General features: G+C 39.9%; 2 protein-coding genes and 1 long non-coding RNA gene across 7 annotated transcripts in view; 1 reads left to right on the forward strand and 2 right to left on the reverse strand.

Moving 5' to 3' along the window:
* Positions 1-7,014, reverse strand: part of NCAPG2 (non-SMC condensin II complex subunit G2) — a 39,412-nt gene extending 32,398 nt beyond the window's left edge. The window contains exons 1-6 of one of the 2 annotated variants that reach the window (XM_032442983.1): positions 6,853-7,014; positions 5,443-5,538; positions 2,823-3,014; positions 2,575-2,689; positions 1,929-2,086; positions 861-995 (exon numbers count right to left, since the gene is read on the reverse strand). In XM_032442983.1, the coding sequence (XP_032298874.1) occupies positions 861-995; positions 1,929-2,086; positions 2,575-2,689; positions 2,823-3,014; positions 5,443-5,538; positions 6,853-6,999 (843 nt within the window). In that variant the 5' untranslated portion in view covers positions 7,000-7,014. Of the gene's footprint in view, positions 1-860; positions 996-1,928; positions 2,087-2,574; positions 2,690-2,822; positions 3,015-5,442; positions 5,539-6,852 lie in introns of those variants that run through there. The other variant, XM_015853041.2, reaches the window with a different exon arrangement.
* On the forward strand, positions 6,981-12,556 carry LOC107308899. Its single transcript, XR_001552983.2, has 3 exons — positions 6,981-7,090; positions 9,703-9,789; positions 11,659-12,556. It is a non-coding gene; the product is annotated as an uncharacterized LOC107308899 (long non-coding RNA).
* Positions 12,557-14,179: 1,623 nt separating this feature from the next.
* The window catches only part of ESYT2 (extended synaptotagmin 2), a 61,303-nt gene continuing 50,385 nt past the window's right edge, over positions 14,180-25,097 (reverse strand). For all 4 annotated transcript variants that reach the window (XM_015853058.2, XM_015853057.2, XM_015853059.2 and 1 more), the window contains 9 exons: positions 23,820-23,894; positions 21,999-22,085; positions 21,165-21,314; positions 20,538-20,926; positions 20,155-20,253; positions 19,653-19,784; positions 18,391-18,496; positions 17,331-17,380; positions 14,180-17,220 (listed from right to left, as the gene is read on the reverse strand). In XM_015853058.2, the coding sequence (XP_015708544.1) occupies positions 17,175-17,220; positions 17,331-17,380; positions 18,391-18,496; positions 19,653-19,784; positions 20,155-20,253; positions 20,538-20,926; positions 21,165-21,314; positions 21,999-22,085; positions 23,820-23,894 (1,134 nt within the window). In that variant the 3' untranslated portion in view covers positions 14,180-17,174. The remainder of the gene's footprint in view (positions 17,221-17,330; positions 17,381-18,390; positions 18,497-19,652; positions 19,785-20,154; positions 20,254-20,537; positions 20,927-21,164; positions 21,315-21,998; positions 22,086-23,819; positions 23,895-25,097) is intronic.

Consider the following 25,097-nt stretch of genomic DNA (forward strand, 5'->3'; position numbering starts at 1 on the left):
AAGGCACAAAATAACTTTCTGTCCTGTGAAGTGAGGAAGGCATCCAAAAGAAGTCTGTATTCAGTTTAGTTTAACAATTCCTTTTTCCTTCAGTTTCAATGGCTTGACCTCAATCACAAGAACAAAGCAAATCCCTTCAGTTTAATCTCCTGCCTGTGACCAGTGGATCTCACTAAAACAATTCTCACTATCAATATCCTCAGCAACGTGGTGACAAGTGAACTCACTCTCCATCATATTGGTGTAGACATAACACGTTGTGATTTGTCAGATGTAATATATATATATATATATACACAAAGTTTGCAAGGAAAGATGAGAAATCAGACCTTCTAAGGGCTCTCCAGGTGACTGGAAACCCCACTACAACATTTTCATAAATCACACAGAGATAAATTCAGAGGAACACTGCAGGAACACTGCCTTAAAATAAACTTGTGAGAAATATTACTGTGTTGAATAGCACAGACTGGGAAGGCAGAAAAACTGAACCACGGGCATCTTGTATTGCAGCATAAATGTGCAATTCTGTATCAGTCTAGTTTGATCTAAAATCAAGTTAACACAGTTTCTGATCATCCCTTTCTCTTCATCTCTTCATATGATGAACCACTCAAAGCAGCCTCATAATCTTACTTGGAAAAAAATAGATCAGCTACCTCCTAGAACGAACCCACGACAGTGCTGTATGAACATTCATGCTGACGAAAGGAAAAAATGAAAGGAAAAAAAATCTGTGGATGGCTCCAGCATCCCTGGCAGTATGTTAGAACTTACCAGTCAAAAGGCTTTATTTGTAACCATTAAAAATAAGCAGAGCTCACTCACAGAAAAGCAGGGCAGGAGAAAAGTTTGCTTACCTCTTCTTTTTTGATGTGCTTTACGCTCATAAAACACTGAAGTAACAGGTCTTTGATTTCATTACTCTCCTCTGAATCATAATCAAAACAAAGTAAGGTCTGATGTAGTTTCCATAGACAAACGATGTCTGCACCCTGCCAAAAAAAAAACAAACCCAAATTACAGTGATCTAGGCGTACTTTTAATGTGAAGAATCATTTAATGGGTTTTAGACAATGAAACTGAAATGCTTTGTTGCAAATGGAAGGTTTTCAGATTGCAAAATTATGAACATTAATCAATTTTCACTTCTCTCATTGGGAAAAGATTACAAAAGTATTTTAAGTGTGGAAATACAGACTTCCAACAACTGAAGAAATGCTTTCTGTACAGAAAGCTTGTATTTTACACAAGGCAGATCAAAATGGTATTATTCCACTTCTCTGCTTCTCAATGAAAGCATTTTACAGGGGAAAATAAAGGATAGAACACATACAGGGTTATAGGGTTAGCGCAGAAGATTACGTCACATCGCTCTAATTAGCTTTCACTTGAAAACAAAAAATTCATTTAATAGATGATTAAGCAAGAAAAATTATCATCAAAGAATCATAGATTCACAAGATTAGAAAGGACCTACAAGATCATTAAGTCCAACCATAATTATTTTTAGATACAGAATAACAGAAAACAAAGTTTCCCACTTAAGAACTCTCCATGAGTTGCTGAGAGTAGCTCTTAAAACCAGAATTAACTCAAAGAGCTAACAGCAACTCAAACCTTTGTCACTGGGCTTTACAAATGAGCAAAGGAAAAAATAAAGATTGTAAAACAAACTGTTTTCTGGTGAAACTACTGCCAAAAGTCTTTAAAGTTCATTCCAGAGAAGGCAGCATTTTGATACACTATTTATAGCAACTATACCAAAAACACAGTTTGTAACCAATGTGCACAGTAGGGTTCAATAATGGAGAAGCAGTAGGACACAAGAAGGTATAGCTGGGAGAGAGCATCCTTCTTGCAGTATTCACTAATAACTTAGCACTCAGTATAGCTTCAGCCATATATAGCATAGTTCAGCTTCATACCGTAGCAACTTTGCTCAGACTTTTTCTTAGCAGTATAATAAATGCTGTTTTCCCTAGCTGCTCCTTTCCTTCCAGTCCTTTCTCCCACCACATTTCACATACACGCTGGATGGCACTCTGTAGGGTATTTTCAGATTCAGGTAATGCAAAAACAATACCTACAACAGGAATAAAGTATTTATTACAATGTTGTTATTCATGTAAAACACCGGTTAGTTACTACACTAAGTGAATTTCACAATATCTATCAACTCTTGCCATATTTATATGCCTTTACTTATTTTCACTGTGCATATTTAGGCAGCTTTGCTAATTCTAAGGTTTGGGCCAAGTTTTTCTATTACTTGCAATGGAATCTTCAATTTTTACTTATTCTGTGGCTTATAGTCTTTTTTATGGCAAGTCATCCATCCTTGGGTGAACAGGTGTGGGGAAAGAACACTATTTAAGTTCAGATTGTGTAACTGATGTTCAAGCAAGTGCTCCCTTAACATTATCTCTAAAAGAACTTGCATCAGTACCAACTTTTGTCCTTGTGTTGTTTTTTTTTCCTCTCCACAGAGCCCTCAGGTCAAACAATAAGCTTAATATTGCCACCTGCTAAAAAGCAGTGTAATGATGTAAGGTAAAACAGACAAGCACGCACCATTTAATATAAAGGCACATTCTAGAAGAGCTTCATAGCTCGCTGTTTCATCCACTGCAGGTATGGAAGCAGTAACTACAGCTGTCACTCCTTGGATCACAGCTACAGTTTGTTTCTGAAAGAAAGCAATGTTAAGGAAATGATTCTGCAATTTATTTTACTCTTGCATACTTAGAGTTGCCATGAAAATATTCCATTTTATTTCCAGGTGAATATTAACTATTATTTATTTTAACATGATTTTTTACCGTTTCTGTTGAACTCTCAACTTCCATGCCATCATCACTTCCAGCATCCTCTAACCTTTGCCATGTTTCCACAGGTTTCTCCATCAAGGTCTCTTTCAATAGGTGTCTCAATCTTTCCCATAGTACTTCTTTTTGCTTTCTTGATAATTCTTGAAGTAATTCATTCAAATTGAACGGATCAAATGTATCTTTCTGCAGTCAGAAGATAGCACATAATTCCACATCAGTGTTGGGACACGTTTTTCCTTTCTTCCCCCCCCCAAAATTAACACTTTTCTTGCCATAAAGGATTACTTTCCATTCCCTGACAGTTACAGAAAAATTCCTTCTGCAAGTTTTACTTCTTTAAAAATAGCATGAGAAATTTCTGCTGCCGCCCATTATTGTTAAACAAGGATGGCTTTTAAGATTTTAGTCCTCAACAATGACATTACTAAGCATGAATGATGTCCCTACAACATCAAATTGTCTCGTGTTCCAAACGCTACTCTCCTAATGGAGACAATTCCACATCCTCATCTAAGAAGCTTGGAATTAAAGTCCCTGATCATAGCTTTACTGGGTTAAATACAAACTGATGATGGCAGATGATGGCATTGATCACCTCATGATTCTTTTTTAGCCTTGTGTACCCAGTCTGGGGAGGGAAGGCATTTCTGCTGAGCTACTCTTCAAACAAAGCCTCCTCTATCATAGGTATAATTTCTAGCAGCACTTTCAAATGCATTTTCACTTGTAATCATGTGTATAAGCAATCATTCTTAAATTGTCATGTACAACTGAAACCACAATTCCAAAAGGAAAGGTAGCACAACCTACCAGGGCTGCAATAGTTGAACCATTTAAATACATAAAAGATCTGCTTTGATTTGTAAGGAGTATCCATTTTACTAGGAGACTGATGTGAACTATTTGATCAGAAGAATTATCTCAGATAGGAAAAAAGAAACGTTTCCACAATCTCAAAATAAAAACACCTTTAGTTTGAAGATTTGCTAAAAAAATAAATAAAAAAGGCTTGGAAAAAAAAGTTGAAGGTAAAATACTAAAAGAAGATGCAGTATTAGGAGGTTCCCAGATGCCAGGAGAAGAAAGATCCTGTTACATATTTACGTCAGTATTTCTATTCTATTCTACAGCTGGAAACAAACACAATAAAGCAAAGGTCACACAGGGAGTTCTGCAGCCCTGTACTTCAAACAAACCCAGAAGGCAGGATATTAAGACATTGAACAAAAAGAACAGACTCATAATAAGACCAGAGCTTTCTGATCTTTCTCTGAGATGATACGATAGAATTATTCCAAAACCTATGAGGGAGAAGAAGGCCACTGGATGACAGTCGTATCTGTGAGTCATATTCTCTAAGTGTTTTCTTGAATTAGAACAGGATTTAGTGGAAAAATGTAACAGTGCCTGATAATGACAGTGATACTTAACACAACAATATAGAAATGTAATCTTTTAAAAACAAAGAAAAGTGAAAAGCCCAAGGCAAATCACAGAGAGAGAGCAGTGAAACCCCAGAGTTTTAGAACTGAATGAAACAAAGCAAGGAGAGAAGGGAAACAGGAAACTAAAGCAGGAGAAGGGGAAGAATAGAAGTACTGCTTGATTGAAGTTTAGCAGCAAAGACCACAATGTCAAAAAGGCAAACGGTGTATGCAACAACCAAGTGTTAAGAAAATCAGCATGTCTATAGCACTGTGTCATCTCAGATCCCACACCTTCACAGAATCACAGAATTGTAGGGGTTGGAAGGGACCTCTAGAGATCATCGAGTCCAACCCCCCTGCCAAAGCAGGCTCCCTACACCACATCGCACAGCTCGGTGTCCAGGCGGGTCTTGAATATCTCCAGGGAAGGAGACTCCACCACCTCCCTGGGCAGCCTGTTCCAGTGCTCCGTCACCCTCACTGTAAAGAAGTTCTTCCGCACATTTGTGCGGAACTTCCTATGCTGCACTTTCATCCCATTACCCCTAGTCCTATCCCCACGCATTAATGAAAAGAGACCAGCCTCGCCACCACGGCTCCCACACCTCAGGTATTTATAAACCTGGATCAAGTCCCCTCTCAGCCTTCTTTTCGCAAGGCTAAACAGACCCAGATCACTTAGTCTGTCCTCATAGGAGAGATGTTCCAGGCCCTTTATCATGTTTGTGGCCCTCAGCTGGACTCTTTCCAGACGATCCCTGTCTGTTTTGTACTGGCAGCCCAGAACTGGATACAGTACTCAAGATGAGGCCTCACCAGGGCAGAGTAGAGGGGGAGGATCACCTCCTTCAACCTGCTGGACATGCTCTTTTTAATACACCCCAGTATGCCACTCGCTTTTTTGGCTACAAGGGCACACTGCTGGCTCATAGTCAATCTGTCATCCACCAGGACGCCCAGGTCATTCTCTGCAGAGCTCCTCTCCAGCAGGTCTTCCCCCAGCCTGTACTGGTGCATGCAATTATCCTTGCAATGTGCAAGGTGTTACTGGCACATGCAATTACCTTGATCAACTACAATCCACTTGCAGGTGTCAGAGAAGCAACTTCTATGCCAGATATCCCACGCACCAATAGCAGGCTTTAGACTTTAATAGTCATACACACACATCATGGTTTACTTACAGAACTTTGAGTGAAACGCAAGAAATCCTCCACTGAGTTCTTAGACACAGCTTGTAAAAATGCTTCACGTTTCATTGTGCTCTTGTTTCCCCTTGCCTCATAAACAAAAAATAAGCAATAAAAGTATGTTTTACTTGCATGTTGGAGAAAAGTACCGTATCTCAAAGTGTTACCACTTCATGGTTACAGTGAATAACATACGAAAATACATTCTTTACCTACACGGTTATAATGGAATTATATGATTAAGGCTGTTAAGACCACATCCAGTCCAGTCACCAACCCACCCCCACCACGCCCACTGACCACATCCCTCAGTGCCACATCCACCCTCTTCTCTTATACCTCCAGGGATGATGACTCCACCACAGAATCACAGAATGACCCGGGTTGGAAGGGACCTCAAGGATCATGTAGTTCCAACCCCCCTGCCTGGCAGGGCCACCAAACATACACATTTACTAGATCAGGTTGCCCAGGGCCCCGTCCAACCTGGTCTTGAACACCTCCAAGGACGGGGCATCCACAACCTCCCTGGGCAGCCTGTTCCAGGGCCTAACCACTCTCCTAGTGAAGAACTTCCCCCTAACATCCAACCTAAATCTTCCCTCTTTTAACTTAAAATCATTTCCCCGTGTCCTGCTATTGTCAGCCCTTTCCAAGAGTTTACTCCCCTCCTGGGAGTAAGTTCCCTTCAGGTATTGAAAGGCTGCTCCCTGGGCAGCCTGCACCAGTGTCCAACTGCTCTTTTAGAGAAGTCTTTCTAGACATCCAACATGACCCTCCCCTGGCACAACTGAAGGCCATCACCTCTCAACCTATTGCTGTTACCTGAGAGCAGATGCTGACTCCAGCTCACCACAACCTCCTTTCAGGCAGCTGTAGAGAGCAATAAGGTTCCCCCTCAGCCTCCTCTTCAAATAAAAGATGCCCACCCGGGTACATTAGTTAACTAACTCAACACTGGCTAACTCACAGCTTGGCAGTGGCACTAAGCCACACTGCTCTCTCCTTTTTATTTTTAATTAAACAAGGCCTGAAAAGAAAGCTTGGAACATCGTAGCTGACCACTTCACCTTAAACAGAAATAGCATCACCAGCACGAACACCCTATTTACCCAGCCACCATTCCAAACAGACGCATTTCCTCACACGAAAAAGCATCTGGAAGGCAAAATATCGACCCCTTTTCCTCCTGTCAAACGAGGATAAGGTGGAATCAAGCCACTTTCTGGCTCTAAGCGCTTCATTTTGTACTACAGCCCATCACCCATCCGCGATCCCCCGTTCATCTGGGCGGGAATCCTGAGTTCCTGTTGTTCCACAGCTCTGACTCTGCAGAAAGCCGTCCCAAACACACTGCCCAGAAGGAGGTGACATGAGGAGGAGGCACACAGGCCTCTTACCTACCTGTGGCGTTCCCAAACACGCCTGCCTGTCTGTAAAGGAGGAATAAAGAAAGGCAGCGGCACCCGCCCGCCCTCTCTCTGAGGCCCCGCCGCCACGTTCGAATCGTCCCGCGGCGGCCGTTGGGCGCCAGTGCAGCCGAGTTCTCATCGCGCGAGAGTTGGGAGTGTCCGCTGTGGGCGGGAGCGATGCGCTCCCTCAGAGGCAGTGCGGTATATGAATAATGAGAGGATAAATATAGGTAAATAAACGGCGTTTTTACCTTTTGGCATGTGTCTGAATGGAGCCTTCGTGGCTGTGGCCAGGTGATATTTGCATCTCGATAAGGTGGTGTTTTGATAACTCAGAGTTTTATTCGTATTCCTACACTTTGCGTGGTTGGAATCAAAGTAAGCATAAGCAGCCTTCAAATCTAGTCGTGTTCTCCGTTCCACTCACAGATTGTAACGTTTCATGTCATACAGGCGACTTACTGACTTATGCCATTACTTTTTTTAAGCTTCTGAGTAAATTATTTCTGTATTTTTACAGTCTGAAGACTAAAAACTAAAGAATTGGCTTACTATATGCTTATTCCATACAATTAATGCTATTCCATATAGGTTTGAGATGTAACAGATGACTGACATTACTGAAAACAGGTAAAATATGGTTTCATTTCCTGAGTCAACAGCCAAGTGCACGTACAACTTCTGAAGTAACTTGGATTTAAAATAAGTAAGAGATTAAACACCCACAGGGGAATAGGTGACATTAATTATGATATGGATATGATGATGGAATCAGATTTACTCAAGGAAGGGACAGTATGACAGAAGGTGTTAGCAGACAAAAAGCTCATCTTGCCCAGCACTCCTCAGCTCTGCCTGAACCCAAAGAAGTACATCCCTCCTCACAGCGCTTTGCATGTAGGCAAAGACTCATCATCTTTCAAGTGTGGAAAAGGCCACTCAGTGAATACCAACATCAACCAGCCCACATCCAGAGAAAGGTCCCTGCAGAGGCAGATCTCTGACCTCTAAACCCCACCAGGTGGGGACAGCCAGATGTTGGCTTCCAGAAACCAAATACCACAAGAAGGGAATATTTTGCTACCCTGAAGAAAAGGGTCAGGCATTAAAGCATGTTTCAGATCCTGCCTTTGTTAAGCTTCTTCTTGCACTTAGTGCAAGAAGCCAGTGAAGCAGTTTGCTTGAAATAAGTTGCGTGAGCAATTATACTTGCTGAGGAGCAAAAGTACATAAAAAAAAAGTATGAAAACTGACATTTCTGCGTAGTGCTAACGTCTGATTTTTTGCATGCATTAAGAATCTTTGACATTTTTGATACAAACTGATTGATTTGTTTATCACGTCTCTTGTGTGGACTGAATATTTCATTAATACCTTGATTAGGCTTTAATTAAATGCCGCATTAGTCACCTGGTTACAGTTTATTTAGTCAGGCACCTCTCCATTTAGCAAATGAACTACAACATATTCTAGCTTACAATTCGTGTCGCATAGCAACCACAAAATGATTTTTTCACGGTCTTGAAGCTAAAAGTTGACACAGGTAACGACGGGCTGGTAACACTGATCCATTCTAAAGAGCCACATCTAAAAGCACAGAGGCAGAATAGGGTTGTGTTGGTTTTATTCAAGGATGGTGCTTGAGCTGCGAGCTGGTAATGAAGCTACAGCCCTATTTTCAGTTTCTCTAATGTTCTCCCTTTCACGAGTACCAAATTACATGCCTCTTTTTGACATGTCTGTTCATCTGCTCAAAATAATCTATACCCTTTGATAATAATCTCATATTTATTATCATTTTCCTGTCAAGTCAAGTTAAGGCAAAAATGAAAAATAGGCCTTCCACACATGGTTGCTGAGCAACAGCAAATAAAGATTTGCTTTTGTGCTACCGCTTCATCAACTGGTCTTTATTCTTGCCGGTAGCCTGTGTAAGAGATCTCAATTACAGATGGCCTCTCAGGAGAATATCACTGTTTGGACGTCACAGATATTCTGTTTTAACCTGTATGTGACAACATTAGAAATGCTTGTGAAGAAGTAAGCGAGTAATTCCCTGAGTGTCAGATGCTTTCTTGACATCTATATTCTTTTTTTTTATATAATATACAGTGTTACTTGCTAGATAATAACTTCCAACGATATTATTGTACAGATTATCTGCTCACCTATTAGAATCATTACTATTTTTCATTGAATATGTGATACAATATAGATAATACAGTATCCATGAATCTGCTCATCCATGAAGCATGATGTTTATCAGTTCCATGCCATCATTGCCCTTATCTTTTTGTCTTCCCATACTTTGATAAATAATGAGAACAGCATGTTGGACAGCTGTAGTATCTGAAATGCTGTAGAATGCCCTCAAGAATCATAGAATTACCCAGGTTGGAAAAGACCTTGAAGATCATTAAGTCCAACCGCAGCCTAACCATAGTACCCTAACTCTAACAACCCTCCACTAAATCACATCCCTGAGCACCACATCCAAACGGCTCTTAAACACATCCAGGGATGGCGATTCAACCACCTCCCTGGGGAGTCTATTCCAGTACTTAACTACCCTTTCTGTAAAGAAATGTTTCCTAACATCCAACCTAAACTTGCCCTGGAGCAACTTGAGGCCATTTCCCCTCGTCCTGTCACTTGTCACCAGTGAGAAGAGACTTGCCCCGCTCTTTGGCAATATTTGCAAGGTTCAATCCATTCCACTGTAGATATAAGAAGTATTACCTTTCATGACAACTGCAGCATTTTATGGCATAAATTCACAAACATCTTTCAGATTATTATGTATCAATTGAGTGCATTTACACTTATCTGTCGTTTGTTTCAGATGTAAAACACTCCATCTGCTGTTGCCTAGATTACTTTCACCCTCCTACATGTAACATCCTGAGTTGTTAAGAGACCAGCAGCTCTGGTAAGTGTTGTTCTCCCTTCAGATCACAGAATCACAGAATGACCCGGGTTGGAAGGGACCTCAAGGATCATGTAGTTCCAACCCCCCTGCCTGGCAGGGCCACCAAACATACACATACACTAGATCAGGTTGCCCAGGGCCCCGTCCAACCTGGTCTTGAACACCTCCAAGGACGGGGCATCCACAACCTCCCTGGGCAGAGATATTTCAGTTGTATTTTAGTATTTATATCTGTATTTCAGATATTTTAGTCTATATGGACAAAGAGAAGAACTGTTTCTGAAGTAGAAAAATAACTGTTATTATTGATTTTGTTAAAGCTTCTTAGGTTTCAGTGCAATAGAGAGGCATCATCAAGATATGTGATTAATTTGATGTGCAATTATCAGGTGGAACATCTGTCCAGTAGAAAACTTGAATTCATTGTGGAATGATTTACTCGTTCATATTTGTTCTTATATTTGTGTGTGTGCATTTATCTATCTATATATACACAGCATACCAACTGGTTGCAAAATATAGCAGCATTTATTTGTCTCTCACATCACTGTTGGCTTTTTCAAGGCTGAGACATGAGCTTTCCCCATGTTCTTGATCCAGATCAGGAGCCCAACCAAAGTCCATTGCACTGTTCTTACACACCGTCTGTCCAATTTCCTTCACAAGGAAACAAATAGGGAATGTAGGGGTCTGTACTGCTTGCTCAGGGCTCTCCCAGTCCGTGGGGATGTGGCTGAAGCCAGGTTTAGAAGTGCTTACAAGCTCACTTGTTTGGATGTACCTCTTATTCCTGTGAATAACAAGAATGCACACATCAAACAGATTTAGTATCACTCCTGACAGCGTCATTGGGCATATTTTATGATCATGTCCTTAAACAAAAAGCATTTTGTAAGATCTATTTTTCTGTTAGAATTTTGTTTTTGCCCATTTTTCCCATGTTTATTGTATTGTTGTATGATGGAGTTTCTAGCTTCATTCTTCAACCACTAGAAATAAATGGTTAAAGCTTGATAATGTTTCAAGTGTGATGGTCAAGGACTTTTTCCCATGCTTTAAACTGTAATTTGACTTCTGTCTCCTCTGATTGGTTTCAAGTTTTGGCACTTAGATCCCATGATGAAACTCAATTCTTTAAGTATCAGCTTTGCTCCAGAGCTAAAAGGGAGAGCAGGGTGTGTGACAAGTGTGCCCGTATTTCACTGCTTTTAAGCTACAGTGACTTCAGGGTCCACTCCGGAAGATGCCCAGGATCCAAACTGCTCCGCTGCTGTACGAGAAACAAAGTGAACAGGCAGCAAAGACTTTGCAAAATAGGGTCTGCAATGCCATCTAGAGGAATGCGATGGTGCTTTCAGGAGAAAAAAAAAACACCGTGTCCATGAATCCAAAAACTTTAAAAGTCATTGTGAAAGATAAATAAGCAAAGCTAAAATGCTTTGTAAAAATAAAAAAAAAAAAAAACTGTGTTAAAAAACAATAAGCATGCCTTATGTTTCCAATAATTGGAGCTAGAAAGCATGTGTTAAATACAGTGAAAGCTATGACCTAGAACAGAGCTGCCCAAGACTCGGCAAGGGCCTCAGCAATTCTAGTTTGAAAACACAGCGATGTGGTGATGTGAACTAAACTTCCAGAGACCAAATGGGGATCGTGCAAAATACTTTGAATACTAAAAGAAGTATTTCTCCTCTGTTGAGGGCTGCAAAGAACTGTCTTGGAGAGCATTAAGTTATTAAACTGTTTATATAACTTAATAACTTAAGTTATTAAACAATTTAGTTTGCAAATCCACTTGAAGAACAAAAAATTCTCATTTGAAATTCAGTGTTGGAAACAACAACTATTAAAACTGAGCACCTGTTTTAGTTCTAGGGATGCTGCCGTCCAGTAGAATGAATGATCTTCATTCAGTACCTGCAGACAGCTGTTGCTGTGCCAGCATTATCTGTGTTACAGCTGAAACTGTGTGCATAACTGGGACATCACAGCTTTCTTCTGACAGTCACTCCTTGCACACCATCTCTGCGGGGTGTTGGATGACCAGGAGTGCATCCCATTGTCCCCAGGCAGGAACCAGCCCTGGGATGTGGACACATTCATTACCACTGTGAAAAGATTTCGACTCGCTTTGTGAGTCCTTGTGTCTATTTATATATGGAATTTAAAGGCAAGGATGGTGGCAGGTTGGCCTTACAGTGAAGTTTGTGGCTAGTGAGGATGCAGAGGAACACAGGGAAGACATTGCTGGCTTCACTTCAGTTGCAACTGAAGACCTGCAGCATTCTGCTCAGACTGGATCCCGCTGGAGGTGACTGGCAGGCAGTATTCCCTGCACATGGTGAGAACAGAGAGCGAGAACATCGCCTCTATCACATGAATACAGATTAGAGAACTTGGCTCCCAGAGCTGCTGTCTAATCTGGCAGCTAAAGTCACTGCATAACACTGAAAGAAATAAAAGTGAATTTCTTACTGTAGTTGCATTGCAATTTTCAAATAATGTATTTCAGAAGATGGCAGAGAATACTGACAGCCTGACTGTAACCCTTAGGAAATAGCAGAACAGCATACAATGATTATTAGGCACTTCATTAACCTCTATGGAAGCAGTATTTGTTATTAACTGGCTCAGACCTTTCAGTGGCCAGCTACAGCCACTAATGGGTCTGGGAACCACGTCCAGTTTTGGTTCTTTCTACCAAATATTGAAAGTACCATCAGTTTGTCTGGAGGAGCATAGAGGTAAATAGGAAACTAATTTTGGATTCAGCTCTTAGCTGTGAAAACACCTTAGATGACTCTACTGGTAGCCATATTGGCAAATACAGCTCTAAGATACAAACTAAAGGATGGTCCAAAACAGATTAAACACAACAGGAAGTATTAAGTAGGATAAACTTGGCTGAGCCTGTCAAATTAACAACTGACTCCATCTGGAATGTCATATGTCATCGTTTCTGCTCCCTGATAAGCCTTGGGAATGCATTGTTTCCAAGTGCAGACACACTCGGCACCTGAAGGGAAGGTTTCATTTGGATCCCAGTCTGGAACATGGAGACACCTGAACAGCGCTGGGACTGGCTGGAGGTTTGCCAGTCAGGAGTTACTCCTTGATACTCCCATTATGGAGGTACAAACATGAGTATGGTTTCACTCGGTGTTAAACGCCAACTTAATGCTAAGAATTCAGACACTTTTTTTGCTGTTTAAGGAAAGAGGTTTTTATTACAATTAATTAAAACAAACAGCATCATTTCTACAGCCATTTTTCTGCAACAGACAGATGATCCAATGGTACTTCTCTACTTTATCGAGTACGTAGCTGTATTTTCTTCCAATATGTGCATTTCCGAGCAGGTGGAATGAAATAATGCCATGTAGAAATGTGATTGTTCTAAATCCAAGGCAAAGACATGCAATTTCACGTCCTTTCAAAAGCATATTTCATGATAATTATTAGGAAGTAGTAAAATTCTGAATTTGATTGATTAAGAAAAAAATAAAAGGAGCACTTAAACTGAGCCTACTAATTCATATGTGTGAACCTGTTGCACTTGGGCCAGGGCAATCCCAGGTCTGTGTATGGACTGGGAGAACTTATTGAGAGTGGCCCTGAGTAGAAGGAACTGGGAGGTCCTGGTGGATGAAAGGCTGGACATGGGTCAGCAGCGTGTGCTTGCAGCCTGGAAGACCAACAGGATCCTGGGCTGCTGGGTAGCAGCAGGGAGAGGCAGGGGATTGTGCCCCACTTCTCTGCCCTCGTGAGGCCCCAGTACTGTTTCCAGGCCTGGGGTCTCCAGCACAAGAAAGATGCAGAGCTGCTGGAGAGGGCCATGAAGATGGTAAGAGGGCTGGAACCCGTCCTGTACCAGGAGAGGTTGAGGGAGCTGGGCTCGTTTAGCTCAGAGAAGGCTCTAGGAAGACCTTCCAGTGCTGGAGGGGAACTTAAGAAAAGGAGGGAGATAGGCTTTTTACACATCCAGTATGATAAGATGGAAGAGGGTGGTGGCTTTAAACTTAAAGAGTGGAGATTTAGGTTAGATGTTGCCAGTTAAAGTTATTTCCTCAGCGTGCTGTGAGGCACTGGAACAGACTGCCCGGAAAAGCTGTGGATGCCCCACGCCTGGCTGTGATGGGGTGAGCAGCAACCCTGCCCACCACATGGGATTGGTCCATTCCAACTCCAACCATTTCATGATTCTATGATCCTGCATTTCTTCATTTTCTCTTATGTAAAATTCAACAATCTGCCCCAAGAGCGAGGCTACCTAGACTAGAGTGCTTGGTGTATACGACTCTACTTAAGAGCATAAGAAATTCTTATAAGATTGCAAATAGGACAGGAATATGAAAATAAAGGGGTGTGTAGAGGGAAGCAACACACTGGCTTCTATATGAACCATTTATTGAATAAATACATGCATCATAATGTAGAATTACATGAGCAAAAAAGGCAATCTGTACAAAATTGATTACCCTTTGTTCTCATTCAACTCTCACCATTAGCTGCAGCTCTGATAAAGGATTCAAGACAAGATTAAAATTCTTTGATTCCAAACTCACGTGATACGCATGCTGAGTGGAGTCTGGGTTATACCACTGCGGTCAAAGAGAGCTGGTTTTCTCATCAGTGAAGCAGTTATTCTAAAAACAGTTCCAGCAGTACATGTTGGTACATACAGGTAACAAAGCTCAGTTTTAGCCACTTCTTAAACTTCTTCATATGTTCATATTTTAAGGCACAGGATATACAAGAACTACAGGAACAGATATCAGTTGATACTAAACACACTGACTTGATAATGAGGTGCAATATCTGCCCAGAGGAAGAGTGTTTGTCCTTACATCCATACAAACAGAACACTTAGAACTTGGTAACTATGATACAGAGGTTTGATTCCATTACGTAGAACAGCCAGTTATATTCTGATCCAAATTCACAGTGGAGAACACTTCTAAATGGTTTGACATCCACAAATGATTATTGTCAATTGGAATTAATCTTTCTAAATTACAAAAAAAAAATAATTCCTTCCATTTTAGATTCCTAATTGGGAACTTCTCTTTGAGATCCCATTCCTAATGTGGGGTCCTGAGCTATTTTGAAAACCTATCCTATATAATTCATTCACTTCTTCACTTTGTGATATCACCTTGCATTCACCCAAACACTGCCTCTTTTCCTCTGGAGACTTCAGAAGACAAAATACACACTCTTTTTTGTGCAAGTGCAGAAACATCTATCATCTGTCCTCACACCTCACTTACAGCTTGAAACACCAGATCAGTCTAATGACTTATTTGTAGGCTAGGGATGAAACTCTGATGAGTTGCTGGCCAAGATGCTGAACCAAAGTCTGTCCACCTCTGGCTGAACCAAGGCAAAGACAACTGTGCTGAACGACTGCATGTGCACCAATTAGTTCCAGCAGCTTTTGCATTCTGCATTGCAACTGCATTAACAATCATTCTCTGTCTTTCCATTCCTAACATTTTAATGGAGAACTAGCAAAGAGAATCTGATATGAACAGATGAGTGTACGGATACATGGAGACACTCATACATTCTGATATAGAGTGAAGCCTTCAAAAAGAAATGTTTTCTTACAATCAGGCTTGTTTACAAACCATGACATCAGGCTTGTTTACTAAGATGTCTTGTTCAAGATGTGACTGTAAGAAGGCCATCACTGTATAGAGATGTATGTATGTCATGTGACAAATGTTCATATCAAACTGAATTCGGACAAACTGAAATGAGTCAATTCTTACACTGGAAAATGATGAAAAGCTACATTTATGGTAGGCACTTTGGTACATCTAGTCGTAGGCATATTCTACATCTAGAATTAAGGTTCTGTCAGTACTTTTACAATAAAGCTAATTTCAGGAGTTTATTATTCTGCTTTAAAATTCTTTCTTGGCTGAGAAATCATTCTAGAATCTTAAACTAATAACATACTTTGTCTGTCTAATTGCATACTCATCCAAGAAGGAGGCTGCTGGCTCTGAAAGAGCTGAACTGTTCTCTTGGATTCATAATGCACTTTATATATATATATATATATATATAACAGTCTGAGAAAACTAGTTCTGGTTACAAAAAAATTCCCCTTCATTCATAAAACTGGAATTGTGAGCTCAGCTCCTGAGGCTGATATTCTTCCTTCAGCTCCCAGCTGTCTACTTCCATCCGGTTGTGCTGACTGTGTCACTGCTGATCTTGCAGCAGACCATGGCAATGCTTCAGCACAATGCCATGATTTCTCAAGCAAGCAGTGTGGACCACTCCATGCACCAAGCACACTAAGAAGCCGTGAGGCAACTGTACAGTATCAACTCAGTTTCACACTGTCTTACTTGTTGGTGTTCCTTTGTAGTATTAGAGAAGGTACAACATAATAACTATTTAGCATAGCACTGTATAATAAAAATAACATGTTTTGTACATATGCCCACTGTGTGATGCAAGCTGATTTGTATACTTTATCAGAGAAACAAGGCAGTAAGGACAGTTCTGAATAGCCAGAGATTTGGTTTGTAATACAGACAAAGCCCTGTTCTCATGTCTGCAGTACTGGAGAGTAGAGGAATAAATAACAAAACCCAGCAAACCTGTAGAATAAAACTCCACCGATTGTAATGTTCACTCTGTTATGTGAAAGCTCAGATTTATAAACCGATTCATGGACCTCTTTTCATACAATATTTATAGAATTTTCACTTTTGTTTATAATATTCCATAGCATGATTTTTTTTTGAATAATACATTTATATATAAATATTAAAATGTTAATGTTTTGTACATTTCCAGAAGCGTGATAAAGTAAAAACGTTTTTCTGCACTTTGCTTTTGAAGACTATCACAAAATGATAAACATTAAGACCGTTGTGCTGCAAAGACAAAAGATTCCTTTGAAGAAATTCACATGCATTTACAAGAAAATATCTATATCCTTTATCCAATTTTCTTCTGAATTCGAACCAGAATGAAAGGATTATAAAAAAATAGTATATATTTACATAGTACAGTATATCTTGGTGAGATATAAAACAAGGCAGGAAAACAGCAGAACATCTTTTCACTTTCTAGTTGGTCTAACTGCCATAAAGATCGATTTGAACACAAAAGGGTACATTACTGCATTATTGCACATGACAGTAACACGTAAAATTGTCGAGCAAATTAAAATACGAGGTTTAACCGTGAGAAAGGATATGTCTGCGTAAAATGGCCGAGCGTTATAAAATTATTGGGGATGTGTCTAACAACTAAATTGGTAAAGCTATAAAAATAATATCGGTACATCTGTGAGAACAACGCTTTAAAAATATATAAAGGTTGGCATAAGTAGGTGTTGGGATCTGCCAGCGTCCACGGGCCTAGCTCGCACCATGCGGTCTTGTACCATCTTCTGTTAAATCATACCTTAAAGAAATAAAAGGAAAACCTTTTTATTAAAAAATGTATGTTATTAACACTACTATCAACGCACCAGTTCTTGGTTATGTTATTACTAAAGGAAATACCGCACTTACCACAGGGTCCAGCCTTTAGCAAGTTCTTCAGATGCCAGAGGTATCAGTACCTATGGAAAGTTAAACTCGTGCTTAATGCATTCTGGCTTTCATTCGATTTAGTTTTTTAAAGACTAAATTTGAAAATCCTCAAACCTACAATGTAAATAATGCCATTAAAAAATATATTTTACAGTCTTCCTCCATAGTTATCTGTCAGCTGCAGACTTGTAGTGAAGCCTGAAATAGCTGCTTTGACCTAATCTACACCCTTAAGTAATAACAACTTCTGAACCAGGCACACAGCAATCAGGTGATGTATTTATGCTAACAGTCTTCCTTCTAAACTGAACAATGTAAGAATAGCGCTCACCACGAACCGGCCACAATTCTGATCTATCTTATCCTCTTTACAAAACTTGATTACAGCAATCTGTGTGGGTGTAAGAACTTCCTATTTCTTTTTGCGTGCCCAGATCATATGTTAGGAAATAGAGTGATTTAATGATTGCCTACAGAATGCAAGGCAAAAACGCAATAACTGGTTGTGGTATTGGGAAAGTCTGCAGTAGCAGTTTTTCATGGATTCCACAATCTAGAGTATTAATTACTAAAGCTAAATGTGTTGTGTGCTTCTAGACAATGTGTAATCTTGCTTGTATTTCTTGTCTGATATAAAGCAGAAGCTGTAATATCACTGCTACTGCAAATAAGAGCCACCTGTGTTCAAGACTACCAATTTTGTCAGACCATTTTCAGAGCTGTCCTTAGTTTTCTACTAGTTATTTCCTTTCTCTGGCTGTATAATTACTACATCAGACATGCAGAGTTGGTTTTTTTTGTTACTGCCAACCTCAAAACTCACCATTCTTTAAAAGATCACCACCCCACAGTCTGATATCTGTCCTCTCATCCTCTGCAATTTATTCCTTCCCTTAATGAAGCCTGACATCTAAGCCATTTTTAAAAGCTTACTACCTGAACTGAGTATGTCAGTCAACACTAACAAGCTCATATCACAAGAGGATTTTAGTCTTTATATAACAACATACTGTAGGAAAGGAATTTATTTTCAACTTACTTTGCCAAGCAGCCCTTTATCTTTGGACAAGAAACCACCGCTGTTCTTCACTGCTACATCTAGTGTTCTTCTCTGCACTTCAGGCAGGGAAACACTGAAATCAAACCTGACAGGCAAAGTGATGTTTTAGAGAGAATTTCGTAACTTAAGTGTGAGTTCAGTTCCTACAGCTAAACAACAATTCAGATGAAAATCAAATCATCTCCTTTGGCAAACCATAGAAAAAGAAAAAATGCTTTGAGATAAACGACATTTAAAAAATCCCAAAGATTTGCCAAAATATTTTCTTCTATGCTGTGATCGTTATCAATACTCAATCAATATCAACTTCAGACATTAGGGACTTCTGCCCAGCAGTAAAACAAAAGCACAGAAAGCAAAGGCATCCCGATACCTTGGCAGCTCTGCACCACTGTTCTGCAGAAAAGAAAAACTAATTGGACTTGATCCTCATTCATCTACAGCTCGTTATCACACTGAAGAAACCTACTAACTTTTAAGGAAGAATGTGCTTAGTTTTCTAGATCTGAAGCTTATGGAGAGTCAGCACTTGACTGTACCACAATCTACATCTGCTTGTCACTACAGTTCTTAAATAGCTTTATGGCTTTGCAATATCCTGTACTTCGATGGGCACAGTAAAACCAACCTGGAATAAACAGGAGTGAACTGCACTAACAGGTACACCTGCCAGAGCCTCTAGCTGATCATCTGCCCAACAAGGGCACTCTACTTGTTAGCTATCAGCACAAACAGCATGTAACAGACATGGATAAGGCAGAAGAGAGGAGGGGCTGGTAACAGAGTAAGCAGGGCTACAGGGAGAACAGGGAATAGGAGGATGAGAAGAGCTATTACAACTGAAGAAAAAGGTATGGCCTCAAGTTGTGCCAAGGTAAGCTTAGGTTGGATGTCAAGAAACACTTATTTACAGAAAGGGTAGTTAAGTACTGGAATAGGCTCCCCAGGGAGGTGGATGAGTCACCATCTCTGGATGTGTTTAAGAGCCGTTTGGATGTGGTGCTCAGGGATATGATTTAGCAGAGGATTGATAGAGTTAGGGTACTACGGTTAGGCTGTGGTTGGACTTGATGATCTTCAAGGTCTTTTCCAACCTGAGTAATTCTATGATTCTATGACCAAAACTGGTGGTGACAACTGGGAGTTCCAACAGCTCACACATTTAGTTAAGTAGAGAAGCCTTGGTTTGTCAGCTTTATGATTTGATGATCTAAAACTACCACACACAATTTAGAACATACATTTGATCAAACACCGGGTTTAATGTCTTCTTTGATACATGTGTTTTTCTTCTTCCTGATCTTCTCTTATCAGGCAATAAATACATTCGAACATATGGATCAGATCCTTCTTCTGAAAACGCTATCAAATTTCTGTGACAAGTGAAAAACAAGGAAAAATGCTTTAGAAAATAAATGAAACACTGCTAAATGTGTCTACATTACTATCTCTCAATTTAGCACTCTTTACTTAAACTTCTTATCACCACATACATATTTTTGGTGTTTACCATTTTAAACTACAATCTGATCCAGGCAAAGAAAAAAAAATTACAGCAAAGTCTTCAACAAAGTTTCTACTGCTCTGTCTCTGTATGAGTTCATACTCATAGTTACAGCTAGCATGTCATTTTGAAAGCAACAAAGAAGGTCCATACAATCGAACCCTTTCAGAGTTAGCCAGGCTATGCTGATGCTTACAAAGAAACACGCACAGAACGAATATTTGATCTCTGATGCTCACCTGCAGGAATGCACCACCACAATCAATTTGTTTCTTTGTGAGCTATGACGAATTGTTAGCTGTATCTGTCCTAACGGAGACTGCCCCAGAGTCGTTCCACTGTGGGGGAAAATGCAGAACAAAGGTTTAGTTCTAAAAAAGCGTATTTACAGTAAGATCCAACTGAAACACATAATGAGTAATATTTATCCATTTCAGTTTTCACTTCATCAGTGTGAAAGAAGAGAGCTCATGCAAGTTAGCATGTGAGTGTATCATTACAGGTCTCTTGTAGTTTAGGTCTTTGTCCAACAGCTCCATTCTTCAAAAGAACGAGCTATGGGAAATGAATTTTTAAAAAAAGCAAAAAAAGAAAAAGCAAAACCAAGTAATGAATATCATACTTTTCAAGTTGCCGTAGTCTTTGCCGGAGCTCCTGTGTGGCAATGGGCAGAGATATGTCTGAGGCAATGCTAGGAGTTGGTTCTTTGACTGAGAGGTGGCTGGGTGAGTAATTGAAGTTAGAGGCGTGAAGACTGGAGGAACTTCTGCTGAGATCTGTTGGCCACTGTGGACTCGCATTAGGAGGCTGACTTTTTTCAGCCACATCAGTCTTTTTATCACTGTCTGTCGCTGGGGAAGCTGGAGCATGTTTGCTTGAATCGAGCGGTGGTGAGACAGGAACCTGAGGCTTAAAAGATGATTTTCTTGCATCTTTGGAAACAGATGGTCTTTTTACTTGTGCTGAGTGTTGATGATCTGGAGATCTTGCTTGCTTTTCAAGAGAAAGGACCTAGATACAGTTAAAATACATACAGTGTTATAATAGTATAAAAAAGAGGAAAACGTTTGTTTCTTCCAAGGTACTAGTGACAAGGTGTTAAATTAAGACAGGGAACCAAGACTGAAAACGCTTCCACTTACTCTACAATAGACACTGACGCACACAAGGAAATGTACTATCTAAGACCAGAGTCATATTAGTTGTAAACATGCTTAAATATTTACAATTTGAAAAGTTTTAAGCGTACCCTGAGTGCAATCTTCATGTTTATGGTGCTGTTTGGACCAGAGTTGCTCAACTGGAACCGCTGATGCATCGTTAAATCTTCACTCTCCAGCAACTGGCTTAGAGGCAGTTTGAAGTTCCCTAGAGAGCATTGGTGCTGTTCATCCCTCACCTGAAGGAACACAGAAGCTAAGTAACATGACAGCATCTGTTTCGTTAACATTCAGAGACAGAAAACAATGGTTTTATTTAAAAACAAAAGCAGTAATGCACACAGAACACAGTTCTTCATCCAAGCTTTCCCGACCATAAATTTACACTGAAGAAGGAAATAGCAAATAAGCTCCACACCTACTTCATCTCCATCTTCTAGAGCAAAAGCAAGACAGAAGATTAACCATCAGATCTACATCTAATTGATCCCTGACCTGTGGTTTCCACCTGTGCAAAATGAATTCCCAGAATTGTTAGAGTAAGGACGTTGACAGCATGTTGACAGCAAAAGGGATATTTGGATAAAGCAAAGATTTCCTCAGTATAAGAAAAGAAATAAATCAACCATACGTAACAGCATTTCTGCTTGTAACTGAGAAGACTGTTAGGATTCTAAACAGACATCAAAATTTACTTTTGTTCGTATTTTTTAAATCTGACAACTATCAGTTGTTATGTTCTTCTGAGAGACTGCTTATAATCTCTTGTACTTATAACAGTAAATACAAACAAACGTTTCATTGCCCGCTCTTCAAGAATAAAATTAATGGTGTTCACAATATGACATTCATGTCATAACAGCCTGTAACATCTGAATATTGCTTCTGAAATGTCTTAGAAAAGAAAGGTATCTAAAGTGTACCTCAACTTCAAGATCCTGTCTTTTGGGATTGTGTACAAAGAAAGTGAAGTTTTCCTCCCATACTGGTTCATTGGTCTTGTATCGAATCTAAAATTAGAGAAAAAAAATTATAGGAAGCAGGCAAATTACTAAAAAATTGTCTAATAAAGCTTGTGTCAAGAGGACATTTTATTTATCTTTGCAAAGTACACAAAGGGACCTTCAAAGGTCACATAGTCCAAATTCCCTCCAAGGAACAGGGACATCTACAGCTCGATCAGGAGCCCTGTCCAGCCTGAGCTCGAGTGTCTCCAGAGATGGGGTATCCACCACCCCTCTGGGCAATCTGTGCCGGTGCTTCACCACCTTTACTATGAATCATTTTTTTCTTATATATGTTCTATATCTGTTACCAGTTTTGATCCCATTCCCCATTTAAGAAGCATTAAAGCAGCTCTTGAGGGTTCACCAATAGACCGTAAAGACAATCAGTGAGTTGGAGAACTTGACATATGAAAGAGGTTTGAAGGAATTGGGTTTCTTTTACAGACAAAGATGTGCAAGGGCTAAGGGATCACAATATTCCATTATGTGAAAGACAGCTATTGACCAGCTGAGGGTACACAGTGACAGCATAGGAGACAACAACCATCAAGTGCTTAAGGTAAATTTTAGTCCACGTATATTAAAAAAATTATTTACCATGAGAACAACTAAACACCGGAATAGGCTGCCCATGGAAGTGGTGGAAAATCATTTTATGGAAATACTCAAGACAGCTACATAGTACTTAGGCTCATCTAAGGTTCTTCTTTAAATTGTATCATAGAATGGCTTGTGTTGGAAAGTACCTTAAAGCCAGCTCAGTTTCAACTCTCCTGCATTAAGTAGGGTTGCCAGCCTCCAGATCAGGCTGTCCAGGGCCCCATCCAACCTGGTCTTGGATGCTTCCAGGGATTGGGCAACCAGAGCATTTTTTGGATGTCTGTTCCAGTTCCTTAAAACTGTATCCGAGTACAAAAATTTCCTCCTAATATTTTATCTTAATCTCCCCTCCTTTAGTTTAAAGCCACCCCCTCCTTGCCCTATCACAGTCAAGACTGTAAAAAGCCAGTCTCCTGCTTATAAGCTCCCTCAAGAACTGGAAAGCTGCAGTGAAGCCTCCATTGTCTTTGCCAAACAGAACAAGCCCCACTCCCTCAGCCTGTCCCATAGGGGAGGTGCTCCAGCCCTCTGACCATCTTTGTGGCCCTTCTCTGGACCCACTCCAATGTTTGTGTGCTGGACGCAATACTCCTGATGGGGCCTCATGAGGGCAGAGCAGAGAGGGACAATCCCCTCCATCTCCCTGCTGGCCACCCCTCTTTTGATATAGCCCAGGATGCAGTTGGCCTTCCAGGCTGTAAGTGCACATTGCTGGCTCACATCAAGCTTTTTGTCACCACAGAACCACCAATTCCATAAAACTGATCCTGATGACCTTCAGAAGTTCCTTCCAATCTGGACATGTCTGTAAATCTGTGATTCTATACATTTGCAAATCTTGGTCAGTGTTTTTGCAGCCTGCTCTTTGCTCTCACTGTTACTTACACAACCACCATTGTAGAAATCCCAGTTGCAGATCATAATCCAGACAGACATCTAAAATAGTTATAAACCTGTTTTCTACTCGTTACAGCTTGAATTAAGTTCCTGCTCAATCCTCAGTTTTCCATTGGCAGTTTCAGTTCTGGTGACACATTTTATACAGTGAATACACTCAACCTCTTCATAGCCAATACCAAGTGAGCAGAGCTACCAAATGCCTATAGACAGAACCAGATATGGAGAGCAGCAACTTACCTTACTTTCCTGTGCCTTATGTCCAACTGACAGCAAAACAAGTGGGTTGGGATTGCTGTTTAGTTTCTTTCCTGACTGGTAAAGAAAAAGCAAAAACTTTGTCCTCAGAATAAACTCTCCTCCTAATTGCCTGCTCTGAAACTTCAATGTTTTCTTCTTAGAAGTACAAATCATTTACATTCTATTCTATGTGTCTCTATTATTCTCAGTATCGTACAGTTTTATGCAGCAGGCTGGAATGGCAGTCGTGCTAGTAAGTTGAAAACACATTAACATGAATGTGTCCAACTACTCCAAGTTAGCTAAAATAAACCACTAGAATTAAGCAGAAGTTTTAGACTCCTTCCTGTTTTCTTTGGATGAAACTGATACAATGCAAACTGTTATCTGTTAATGAGCATTAAAACAACTCCCAGATCCCATGAAGCACAGTTCACACTGCCAAATGAGAATCTCATGCAGATGGGAGATATGGAGAAAGCACAAACTTGGGAAGCTCACTTTGTGAATACTGCAGTAGAATAATTAAACTGGATGTAATATCAGAACATCAATATTCTCCCCTTTTCAGTCTGGGGGAAACGAAGATGCGCTATAATGTACCTGATGTATATTTGTACAGTTTACCAAATTCTCTTTATCAGAGAATCAATCATCTGCCATTTCTGAGCCTTGCTCACCAGCTGTATAGCATTACAGCAAACTGTGAAGATAAACACGGGCTTAGAATCAAATTATATAAACAAAGATACATTCTGAACTACATTATATAATAACAAATTAATTTAAAACTTTAAGTGAGAAAGAAAGTTAGACATGAAAGTTAATCATCTCAAGTAGGCGTTAATGAAGTTTTAAAGGCCCAGAAAATATAGTATGCATGGTTAATAATATACTTTGAGCTCTATTCGGTAAACAGCAAGTTAGTCAAGATCTGCTTAATGCATGTAAGGTCACAACCAGTTCAAATAATTTAAGAATGAGAGTATTTGAGATATTTTTGGATCTGAATTTACATCTTTGACATCATCATACTTTCACTAGTATTACTTGATTTTAACGTGACACGCTGGTTATAACAATACTTTCCTTTAGAAGAAAAAAAAAAAGCTGGTAGGAATTTACTCCTTTCTTGGATGAATGCTGCATTTCTTATGTGATTTCTAATCAAAACAATGTAGTTCTAACCAGAGACAGTGGAACACAAAGGCTTATAGAACACCAAGAAAGCTACATTACACTCTAACAGGTGGTATTGAAAATAGTAAGCAAAATTTG

The sequence above is a fragment of the Coturnix japonica genome, chromosome 2 (assembly GCF_001577835.2).
Source record: "Coturnix japonica isolate 7356 chromosome 2, Coturnix japonica 2.1, whole genome shotgun sequence".
NCBI classification, from domain to species: domain Eukaryota; kingdom Metazoa; phylum Chordata; class Aves; order Galliformes; family Phasianidae; genus Coturnix; species Coturnix japonica.